The sequence below is a fragment of the Macrotis lagotis genome, chromosome 3, assembly GCF_037893015.1.
Source record: "Macrotis lagotis isolate mMagLag1 chromosome 3, bilby.v1.9.chrom.fasta, whole genome shotgun sequence".
Taxonomy (NCBI): Eukaryota; Metazoa; Chordata; class Mammalia; order Peramelemorphia; family Peramelidae; genus Macrotis; species Macrotis lagotis.
Genome location: NC_133660.1, coordinates 296,317,641 through 296,330,689, shown reverse-complemented (window position 1 = coordinate 296,330,689; position 13,049 = coordinate 296,317,641). Strand labels below are relative to the sequence as shown.

At 33.2% G+C, this 13,049-nt stretch overlaps 1 protein-coding gene and 1 pseudogene across 1 annotated transcript; both read left to right on the top strand.

Annotated features, from left to right (window-relative positions):
• Positions 1-1,763: 1,763 nt before the first annotated feature.
• LOC141516825 (olfactory receptor 8K3-like) lies at positions 1,764-2,774 on the top strand (annotated as a pseudogene).
• Positions 2,775-11,349: 8,575 nt separating this feature from the next.
• Positions 11,350-12,297, top strand: LOC141516824 (olfactory receptor 8K1-like). The gene has a single exon (XM_074227792.1). It carries the CDS (start codon positions 11,350-11,352, stop codon positions 12,295-12,297), a length of 948 nt encoding a protein of 315 aa, XP_074083893.1.
• The last annotated feature ends 752 nt before the right edge of the window (positions 12,298-13,049 follow it).

Genomic DNA, 13,049 nt, shown 5'->3' with positions numbered 1-13,049 from the left:
ATAGACAGAAAGTTGTTATATTATGTTAAGAAAATTCAAAGATTGAGACTTTGAGGACAGATTAGAAATCAAATTTTTTTTCCTAACTGCAAGCCCATTTCTTTAGCCCTCTACATCACCTAACTCCTTTTAAAAAAAACAAAACAAGAAACAAACAAAAGCTTGTAATTTTTGAAAGACTATCCAGTCTGCCTATCTACTGCAAGTTTTTTTGCTTGCTACTTCTAAGTCAATTTGCATGCATCTGTCCTAGAAATGCCTCCCAAAAGAAAGTGTCTTACTCAAGTTTGTTATATTCTGAATACTTCCTTTATCTACTTGGTTTTTAATGTGTTTATTTTGTGTCTGTGTGTGTGTGTGTGTGGGGTTACTCCTCTTGAGCAAGACTTTGAAAATTTTCCTGGGTATGATGCAACCATGACTTACTATTCCCCAAAAGAAACCTGGTTCTTAACCAATGCTTCCTGGAATTAGACAGATCAGTGAATGTAATCTCATTAGGTTCTGGGTAATGTCTATGACATGTTCATACATAATTAATTAATCAGCTCCATTGCTTCAGGGACATGGCCTCATGGGAAAAGAGATAACCATAACATTTGACTCTAGCAACTGGCAGTACAGATGATATGGACAAGCTACAGAACATTCCACCATCCTGATAAGTAGGTAACTATTCTTTTTGTGTGAACTTCCAGTGCAGTAGGTGTCGAAACATGGAGTCCAAGTACATCAATCCAAAAAGTCAATTACTATACCAATAATGGGAATGAATAGGACAAATTTGTTATTTTGGGTTGGATTTGATCAAATTGAAATACCAGGAAATCATTTTATGAAAGTCATAAAATGACGGTTCCAAACTCTGACAGTTGTCACAGAAATTTTTCTGCAAAGAAATCAAATTGTTTTTATCAAAGCATCTAGATCATTAATAAGATATGAGAGTGAATGCTTTGGAACCACACATCATATGAGCAACACAAAACATTAAATAAAAACTTTTCATGCCTCTTAAAATAAAATACATTTGAATACCAAAATTGTTACCCTAGTTCATCTTTGTAATCCAGGTGGGAAAGTATGATCTCTTTAATAATGTAAACAGAGGAGAGAGAGGGAGTAGATATTTAGAGATTCCCTGGAGATTATGCAATTAATGAATTCATAAGGGAGAGTCTGCTGTAGATCCTGGACCTTTACCTTAAATGGCACCTTCCTAAAAAGGAAATTCAATCTCTCAGTATTAATCACTTATTTTTTGACTGACAGTCATAGATAATGACCTAACAATAAGTAAATTACAGGACTAGCAGAGATTTTTTGAAAACATATTAGACATATTATTTATTCCATCTGTACTTAGATTCAAAGCAAACTTGATAATTACCTCACCACAATTATTCCATGAGCTGATTTTATATGTTCTATTCCACTTTAGGATCCCAATATAGTCTTTTGACCAATTGCTTAATAAAATATAGACAAAACATCTATAATATTGTCCTAGCTCATAACTTGAAGAAAACATAGCTTTATAATTTACTATTTTGTAGAACAAAACTACATTATTCATCCTCTTTATGAAAGAATTATTGATATATTTTATAATGTGATATTATGTGAAATGATTCAGTGAAATATTTTAATCCATGGGAATTCATTATATGTCACCTAAATGGATAAAATTACAATGTAATAGAATGGAAGAATTCCTGTTTATCTAAACATTTTAACCATCAGCTGTCTAGTTCCCTATTCAGATAGTACTCAGAGAAGGCTTCTTTCTTTCCTTCTCAGATTATGCTCCTTGGATGGAATAAATGATCAAAATGAATAAAACTACAGGTAGTCAGGTGACTGAGTTTGTTCTCATGGGCATCACAAACTGCCCTGAGCTTCAGGATGCCCTCTTTGTTGTGTTTTTCCTTAATTACATGGTCATAGACATGGGGAACCTGGGACTGATCATCCTAACCAGTGTTGATTCCCACCTCCAAACCCCCATGTACTTTATTCTCAGGCATCTGGCATTTGTTGATCTTGGCTATTCAACAGTTATTGGACCAAAAATGTTGGTTAATTTCATAGAGTAGAAAAATACCATTTCTTCTAGTGGGTGTGCCATGCAACTAATTTTCTTTGTCACATTTATCATGTGGGAAATTTTTATTCTGTCAGCTATGGCCTATGACTGCTACATGGCCATATGTAAGCCCCTCCTATATACAGTCATCATGTCAGAAATGGTATGTTGGCTGTTGGTGTCTATCTCATACATCTATAGCACCATATTATCCCTCCTGGTCACAATAATAATTTTTAAATCATCTTTCTGCAAAGGAAATGTAATAAGACACTTCTATTGTGATGGCCTTCCCTTATTGTCCATTATATGCTCAGACTCAAGTGATATTGAACTAATTAGTATGGTCTTTGCTGTGTTTAATTTACTTTCATCACTTTTGATTATCCCAATCTCCTACATGTTCATTCTTGTGACCATTCTCAGAATGAAGTCTTCCGAGGGCAGGCACAAGGCCTTCTCCACCTGTGGCTCTCACTTCATTGGAGTTATCATATTCTATGCAACACTTGTCTTCATGTACATGCAGCCTCAATCTAACCATTCCTTAGACACAGACAAAACGGCCTCTGTGTTTTACACTCTGGTCATTCCTATGATCAACCCTTTGATCTAGAGTTTAAGGAACAAAGCTCTGAAAGGTGCTTTGAGGAGATTGTTTAAGACATGATGTGAACCTTCTCTTTAATGCCCAAGGTATTGTACATTTCTAATGGATAATTGCAAAAAAGTAAATATATGCAAAATTTCTTTCAACTTTTCCTTAAATCCTGTCTCATCTTTAAGAGAAAAAAAAATCCCTTATTATGCAATCAGAAGATAATATTTGATTATTTGTTAATTTTTTAATGGTCAGGTAGCCATAAGTTATGTTTTAGAGTATCATTTCATTAAAAGAACCTATAAGAGGTGTAACAAAAATACATCCCATAAAACAATATTTCATTCTATACAGTAATTCTAAACAGTGCAAGTTTATTTTAAAATTCAATACCTAAGAAAATCAATTAGAACAGAAGATCCTGGTGAGTGGTATATTTTACACATTGGGTTGAACAAAGGAATGAAAAAAATATAAATCTTGCCATTAGTAAAGTTATATTTTATTAAAGTAAACAATATGTACATGAAATTCATACTTTCCAAAAGAGGAGTCAATCTTCTTTTGAATATTGCTTATTATTTAGAAGTTTATACTTATTTCAATCTCAAATTTCCTCTCTAGGATTTCCAATCAATGTTCCTATTCTTGTCTGTGAAGCAGAATAAGTTGATTTCATCTTCTTCATAATAATTTTTTTTCAAATTTTTGAAGAAAACTTCCATAATTTCCTCAGTCTTCAGTCCCAGATTTTTTTTTTCATTTTTGTACTATAATGGCAAGAACACTGGGTTTTACAGAGTGCCCCAAAATTCTCAGGGTTCAGTTAATTTTCTAAAGCTTAATATAAATTAGATATTTGGGACATTCTGAGCAATTAAAGAATCTAGGCTTAAATTAAAGGACTATTATGATCAGTGAAAATTTGAGAACTAACTCTATCATCATTGACTCCCAGTCATCTATGAAATTTGGGAATTTGATGTAAAAAATTTTAATTGTATATCAATTAAAATTATATGACTCTATGAACATATTCTTTTTGCTAACAGCATCGAATCTTCAGCTAGTACCCACATGTCATGTCTTTTTAATATTCTTTTTAAAATTAAATTGAAAATTGAAAAATTTTTTAAAATTGTAATATACACAGAACATAAAAAATGAATCAATATATATCCTGAATTTCCATTTAAAGAAAACCTATCTAATAAATCCTATATATTGTCTTAAAAGCTATCTGTTTTTTTTGCTTTCTTGTAAATTTTCTTTGTTTCCTGCTATGTACTATTTACTTTATTTTCTCTCCTTTCACCCCACTCTGTGCAGTAAACAAGCTTACAATTACAACTTTCGTATATAAGTCAAATTGAAAATGGCCTGCAGTTCTTACCGTAAAGCATTTTAAAATGGATGTTTTAAATGTTGTTTTCATTTCTCTTATGTTGAACCATATTATCAAGACTTTTGGTAATGTATAAATTTCATCTCTAACTCAATAGATGTAGCTAAAGAACAAAGTTAAGAAAAAGCCAGAATATATTCTCAAGGGGTTTTTTGGTAGGATGATAGTAAATGGTGATAAACTAAAAGCATGACTGGTTCTAACAGGTTGCTCCAACTACCAGGGCTCTTCTATTTGTCTATTAATTTCGGAGAGGTGATTATCTATGGGTGCTCATTGAGATGAGAATTGCTGGTCCATTCTCCCTCAAAGATGGTTTCAGGGATCAGACTTGAAACATGTCAGTTGTCTATATACAGATCAAAAACATAATAATAATACTTGAGATCTATGAAAGGCCTGCCTGGATCAAACCATCTTCCCAATGTTAAGGAATAATGTTTCTGTTGCTTACGTTACTAAACAGCCTGAAATGATCATTCAGCTCCGGAACTGAATGTATATATCACTGATCCATTCCCATGATCCAATCATGAAGCCTTTCCCTGGTTTGATCATATGTATTAAAAGAAAGACTCTATGATGTCCAGAACATATAAATTTGTTTATTTTCAATGTTTAAACCAAATAGACTTTGCTATATATATTATATATTGAAAAAATATTCAGCACATAATAGTTTTTGAAATCTTATGTACAATGTTTGTTTTGTTTTTTTTCTGCTTATCCTTGCTTAGTTCTTATGAGCAATTACAGAGATATAAAATGAAACTGGAACTCCAGATTAAAGAGAATGGTAGGGTAGGTATGAAGTGAAGATATAATTGTGACATGACTCACTAGAAATATAATATTGGGCCTTCTTTATAAAGGCTACTCAGGTTCTTCATTGATAATTGCCTTACCCCTCCATAATCCTAAAGACAGTCAATAACTCTTAGAGACTTGTTGTGGCATAAAAAGAAGATGAAAATATATCAATAAATGATAATTTAAAAAGCAGAGTTCATACATGATCTATGTTAAATAGGAACCCAACTTATCATTTGAGCTGTTGGAACTGAAGCAGGAGAGAAGATAAATTATTATGGTTAAAGGAGATGCAACAGCCAGGATAGTGTACAAAGATGATAATGGATTTCCTCAAATCCTTATGATGATAATAATTCGTTATAAAGGAATACTGTAACTGTAATCCTATGACTTATGTTGCACCAAAATCTGAGATTCCCTTGGGACTATTCCCTGTATGATAAAGGAATACCATTTCCACAGAGAAATTTATTCAGAACTAGAAAGGCCTTACCAGTCAAGGGATGAGTACTGAACAGAGATGATAATCACTTATCTTTGCTCAGTGTCTTACCATATCTATATGGTGCCATATTTAGGTCTCATGCATGAATCTGTGACAAAATAGTATGTTTATCAAGAATACAATTAAAGACATGTCCTTGAGAAAAACTTATAATCTCACATAAAAGTTCATTGGTAAATACATATTGGAAAATTTGATATGATAAAAGTTTATCTACCAAAAGCAAAGTTTTCCTTACCAAATGTAGAACCCAGTGCAACTTTGGTAACAATAAAAAAATTCTAAACATGGTTTTCTCCTTCTTTTTCTTTTCCTCATTTCTTTTTTTTAAATAGATGTACCCCATTGCTCTGAGCCCAAGTTAGATTTAGAGGAGCATGCTATGTTTGAGGAAGTAATGTTCAATCAGGTAGCCACTAGAATAATATAGGATTCATTCTCTTATTGAGTATATTGACTTAACAAGTGATGGATCAGTGGAATAGACTAGGTGCAATAGCAGGAAATGATAACAGAAATCTGCTGTTTGATAAACCCAAAGAGACCAGCTACTGAGATAAAAAAAAACTCTCTCTTTGATAAAAACTATTGGGAAAATTGGAATTTAGTATGGAAGAAACTTGTATTAGACCAACACCTCACACCTTATCCCAAGATAAGATCGAAATGGATATAAGATTTAGACATTAAAAAATATTATAAGCAAACTAGGAGATCAAGGAGTAGATTACCTTTCAGATCTATGGAAAGGGAAGTAGTTTAGGACCAAGGAAGAGATGGAGAACGTCATTCAAAACAAACTAGATAATTTTGATTACATTACATTAAAAAGCTTTTGCACTGACAAAACCACTGTAACCAAGATCAAAAGAAATTTAGTGAATTAGGCAACAATTATTAAAACTAGTATTTCTGACAAAGGAATTATTTCTAAAATATACAGAGAACTGAGTCAAATTTTCAAAAAAACAAGTCATTTCCCAATTGCCAACTGGTCAAAGGATATGTAAAGGCAATTTACAGATGAAGAACTCAAAGTGGTCTATAGTCATATGAAAAATTGCTCTAAATCAATACTTATTAGAGAATTTCAAATTAAAACATCTCAGGGACCACCTCTGGTCAATATGACCAGAAAGAACATTAATCAATGCTGGAAGGAATTTGGGAAATCTAGTACACTAATAAATTGTTGGTGGAGCTGTGAAGTCATTCAACCTTTCTGGAGAGCGATTTGGAATTACACCCAAAAAGTCAACAAAAATGTGCATACCCTTTGATCCAGCAATACCTCTACTGAGTGTATACCCAGAAGAGATCATGAAAAAGAATAAAAACGTCACTTGTACAAAAATATTAATAGCAGCCCTGTTTGTGGTGGCAAAGAATTGGAAATCAAGTAAATGTCCTTCAGTTTTGGAATTGCTTAGAAAACTGTGGTATATGTTTGTCATGGAACACTATTGTTCTATTAGAAACTAGGAGGGATGGGAAGTCTGGGAAGTCTGGAAGAATTTTCATGAACTGATGCTGAGAAAGATGAGCAGAACCAGAAAAACATTGTATACTCTAACAGCAACATGGGAGTGATGATCAACCTTGATGGACTTGCTCATTTCAACAGGGCAACAAACAGACGCAATTTTGGGCTATCTGCGATGGAGAATACCATCTGTATCCAGAGAGAGAGAATTGTGGAGTTTGAACAAAGAACAAAGATTATTGCCTTTCATTAAAAAAAACAACAACATTATATTATGTAATTTTGTGATCTCTTATACTTTATATTTTTTTCCTTAAGAATATGATTTAACTCTCATCACATTCAGCTTAGATGGATGTATACCATGGAAGCAATGTAAAGAATAACAGACTGCCTTCTGTGTGGGGTGGGGGAAGGGAAGCAAGATTAGGGGAAAAATTGTAAAATTCAAAATGAATAAAATCTTTCTTTTATTAAAGAATAATGATTTCCATTCCATAATCCAGAACCTAAAATTGATGTTAATATCTTGTATTTTCTTATCAGGATCCATGAAAGGGGCAGCTAAGTGGCACAGTGGATAGAGCATGGGCCCTGGAGTCAGGAGTGCCTGAGTTCAAATCTGGCCTCAGACATTTAATAATGACCTAGCTGTGTGGCCTTGGGCAAGCCACTTAACCCCATTTGCCTTTCAAAAACCTAAAAAAAGAAGATCCTTGGAAATGTTGCTTCAATATATATGGGGACCACTTTGTCTGGAAATGAGTTTTAAATTTAGCGCAACAGGAAAACTCAAAACTGAAGTTTGATAATTTTTTTTTAATATTTAGAATCATGCGAAATAAAAGGAAACAATGAATCTTGTTTTCTAATCATTGTACTTAAGGAAAAAAGATTTCATTATCTAAAATGTTACTAATGACTAGGAGAGATTTTATTCAGTTCTATTTGTTTATATCTCTCCTTTATTACTCTTTTTTCTGTTGGTTCTTGATTGTATATCCACTTTCCTTCTCTATAAACTATTCACTATTATTTAATTGACTCTCATAAAGCACCTACTATGTGTTTTGTCTTGGAATAGATATTGGAAATACTTGTGCTCCAATGGAAGCAAAGCAGCAACTTACATAATGCTAGACAAGGCAATATTCTTAAGAGAAAACTGCTTTTAAAATTCATATCAAGCTTCTCTGATAAAAACTTCAATTCTCAAATATTGAATAAATCTTCCAGAAATAAGAGATTTTCCCTCAATTGATTAATAGTCAACAATTATTTATAGGCAGATTTTGAAGGATAGAAATAAAACTATCAATAGACATGGGGAAAGCATTCTATATCTTTAACAATTGGAGAAATGAAAGATGAAACAATTCATAACTAATAACTCATAGTAAAAATGAATTATATATTATATATATGAAGAAAATGATCAATCTTGCTGGGGTCTACTCTTCGTGCCATTGTGAAATCATCCAACATTCTAGAGAACAACTTGAAACATCATTGAATAATGTTCTGCCTGTTGATTTGAGATAATCCTGTTTGTTTCCCCTCAAGGGATTCTTTATTTATAGACTCTAGGGAAATAATCATGATAATAATGCAAGATAGTTATAACTGTGTGCTCCAAAATTATACTTGATCAACTGACAGTTTCTCTTTCCTCTCTTCACCTATGTATTCAAAAAATCCACTGTGTTCTCTATAACTTAACAGATCCTCAGTTCAAAGTAGTTACCAAAGCAAAGGATTAAATATTCAACATTCAGAAAAGCACTTTGGAGCATATCATCCCTTCCAGAATTAGTAACTCTTCTCACAGAAGAAGACTTTCAAAGTTGAACTGACTCATGTCTCTGTGTTCTCTGACACCATCTTTGCTTAAATTTTATTCTTTGTTAATGTGCATTTTTAAATTGTATTAGAGGTCTCCTTTCCTTTCCTCTCTTCCCCTCTCCTAGGCAACCTATTCATTTATCAATAAAACTTTGCATTAAATTTATTCCCATTGTTCTATGCATTATTCTTGGGATCTAAAATGACCAGAAGGCTTTTTCTTTCTTTCTTTGACTCACTATTGTCTCCAAAGAGATAAAATATACTAACATAGAAAATGTTATTCTATTAACAGCTGCACCTACACTACAAGAATTATGTCCTACACTATGTCTCCACTAAAAAAAAAAAGCAGGAATCAATAGAACTCTCTGTCCTCAAAAGATGGTCTATGACCTCTTAGAGTAGTATTTTTTATAAAAGCAAAAACAAACACACAAACAAAAACAAACCAAAAAAAAAATCTTTTTTCCAAAAGAACTGTAAAACTGAATTTAATCAATGATAAGAATGGCATCATAAAACGTTGTTGAGGGGTTAAATGAACTCATGCAAACTGAAGTAAGCATAACTAGGAAAACATTGCACATGGTAACAATGGCATTTCAATGACAATAAAATGCGAAAGACAGGTATGCTGATCAATGACAATTCAAAGGGACTCTTGTTGGAAGATGGTCCATATCGCATTGAATGAAGCTGGAAGAATATGTTCTTCCAATTTCTCTGTCACCATGGATATATATTCTAATGTGACTTATATGGAAATACGTTTTGCATATCTACACAACATGGAACAGGGAAATTATTTAATAAATGCTTCTTGAAATTAAGTAAACAGTATTGTTTTGTCATTGTTATTTATTGTCACTTATCAACTGGGCAATTTTCATAACATGATCATATGAAATTAATTGATCTTCTCCAGTGCTTCAGGGACATGGTCCTGTGGGAACTGAGAGAACCATAAAGCCTCACTCCGTGTGCAGATAGCATGAACACGCCACAGAAGATTCCTTCCTATAAGCATTTAACTTTAATCTTAATGATCTTCTCATTGCAGTAGATGTCAAAAATATGGAATCTGAGCATCAGAGTTAAAAAACAGTTACTATAACCACTGTGGGGATGAATGGGATAATTTAGAGGCCATGCTAAAATTGTAATGTCACAAAACCAAACTAGAAAAACTTTCAGATGTTTCTTGCCATGGCAATTGTTATCAAAGATGTTTTCCTCAATCAGGGGTATTAAATAGTTTTTTCCAAGGGACATTGATCAGCAATAATAGATCAAATCCTGGTCATCACTATAAATGGAAATACGATGCTATCTACCGCCAGAGAAAACTGATAAATGGTAGTAAGTATATTACACTTTTATGTATGTGTGTGTGTGTGTGTGTATGTGTGTGTGTGTACATCTGTCAAATCGTGACTTTTTCAAATGCGGAATTGGAAGGAAGGAGCAAACTAGATGATGCAGTGGATAGAGCGTTAGTCTTGGAGTCAGGAGGACAGGAATTCAAATCCAACCTCAGCCACTTAACACTCACTAGCTGTGTGACCTTGGGCAAGTCACATACCCTGATTGCCTCAAATCCAGGACCATCTCCAGTTATCCTGATTCGTATCAGGGCACTGGAACCAGATGGCTCTGGAGGAGAAAGTGAGGCTGGTAAGTTAGCACAGCACCTCTCACTCAAATCCAATTTATGTGCTTGTCATAACATCACCTCCCTGAAATCATGGTCTTCTTTGAGAGTGAAGGATAAACATCATCATCACTATTATCAGTGATCTATGATATCAATACTATGCAAATAAAAATCATCTGAAGAATTAGCATATGTTTCAAATAAAGTCCTCTCTCTCTGGAAATTAAAAACATAGAAAACATTAAATTTGTTTGCTTAGCCAACCTTCATAACCAAGGCAGAAAAATATTTTTCCATGATAAGGCAAAGGACAGGGAGACTACATCTCCCTGGATGTCAAACAATTAACAGTTCCAAGAGGGAGAGACTGCAATATAAAATGGAAATTTAGCTTCAATGGTTTAGGACCCTCCTAAAAAGGAAATTCTCTTTATCATGGGTTCTCACTTTGCAACTGATAAGCACAGACAATGAATCAAAAAACCAGGAGGCTATATTACTTGTAAAGGGTTGCTTGGAAATATAATAGATATGGTTTTTAATGCATTTCTTATTATAGGCTTTAAAGTTAATTTTATTCTTGCTTTGTTAGTTTATCTATAAGCTGTTCTAATCTCATCATTTAGGACTAATTTTTAATCCACTGATTAAAACTTTAAAAAATATAGGTATAAAGTATTTTTTATCATTATTATTAAAAACATATGTCTTCATTTTGGGATAAGGAGCTTCATAATCACTTCTTTATTTTGCAAATAAAGCCATGTATATTTTCCTCTATATGACAGGATAATAATATGTTATGAATTCATATGATATGATATAAAATTTAATTACAATTGCATGGTTAAATTCCTGATCATGTTATATAAAACATTTTCACAAGATAACTGCCAAATAATTAATGCAAATAGTATTCAAAATTTGTTCTTTTTATTCTCAGATTACATTCCTTGGATGAAAGTAATGATCAAATTGAATGAAACCTCAGGGAACCAGGTGACTGAATTCATTCTTATTGGCATTACAGAACTTCCTGACCTTCAGGGGCCTCTCTTTGTGGTATTTTTCCTCAATTACATTTTCACAGCTATGGGGAACCTGGGTCTAATCATCCTAACCTGTGTAGATTCCCACCTCAAAACCCCCATGTACTTTTTTCTCAGGCATCTCGCAATTGTTGATTTTGGTTACTCCACCGCTGTTGGACCAAAAATGCTAGTTAGTTTCATAAAGGAGAAAAATATAATTTCCTATAATGGATGTATGATGCAGCTATTTTTCTTTGCTATATTTATTGCCAGTGAACTTTTTATCCTCTCGGCCATGGCCTATGATCGCTATGTGGCAATCTGTAAGCCCCTCCGCTATATGATCATCATGTCAGACAGGATATGTTGGATCTTGGTGGCTATTTCCTATCTCTATGGCATGATAGTATGTATAGTTATCACAACTGAGACTTTCAAATCATCTTTCTGTGAATCAAATATAATAAGACATTTCTACTGTGAAAGTCTACCTCTTTTGTCCATTGCATGCTCAGACACAAGTAAAACCCAACTAATCATTCTGTTCTTTTCTGCATTTAATTTGGTTTCTTCGCTCTTGATTATCCTTGTCTCCTACATGTTCATTCTTGTGGCCATCCTCAGGATGAACTCTTCTGAGGGGAGGTACAAAGCCTTCTCCACCTGTGGCTCTCACCTCACAGTGGTGGTGGTGTTCTATGGGACTCTTCTCTTCATGTACCTGCAACCCCAATCCAACCATTCCTCTGAGACAGACAAAATAGCCTCTGTGTTTTATACTCTGGTCATCCCCATGCTCAATCCTTTGGCGTACAGCTTGAGGAATAAAGAGGTGAAAGGTGCTTTGAAAAGACTCCTTAAAAAATTGATGTAAGCCTTATATTTAAAGACCAATGTAAAGGGTTCCACCCCATTTACATTTAGAGAATAATATGTCACCTAACAGGAAGCTAAAGGCTGATATTCTCAACCATCTGTAAGTTTTAGTTTACTGGATCATTTAATTGAAGTGTGGCATTAGATGATTAATACAAAATAACTCCAGAAAACAATTCTATTTCCTTATATACTAGATTAATGTATATTCTAACTTTGGGATGAAGTTCTCTTCAATTAAGAAGTATTTAGAATAATCTAAGACATGATACTGTGTTAGACATTATACTTACACGGATAAATGAAAATAAATAATCCTTGCCATCGAAAGTTACAATTTATAAAAGAAAACATGTATATGATATCTATGCTTCCTACTAAACTGCCCATCATTTTGTTATCTCTGATTAAGTATATACATATTATGATCTCTTTTCCCCATCTTGACTTCTAGCAGTATTTCTAGTTTTCTGTGTGAAGCAGAATAAATCTATTATTCTTAAATAATTATTTAAATTCTTGAAGAAAATTTTCATCTCTTCCTCAGTCTTCAGTCCCAGTTCTTTCATTCTTGTACTGTAAAGAACACTATAATATACAGTGTCACAAAAATCATAGTGCAAAATTTAATATGTGAAACATTAATTAATGATTTTGGTATTTATTGCATTCTTACAGGACAAGGCTTCAAATAACAGATATGTTACTTGTGACATACTGTTCTAGGCAATAAATTTCTATCTCTGGTTC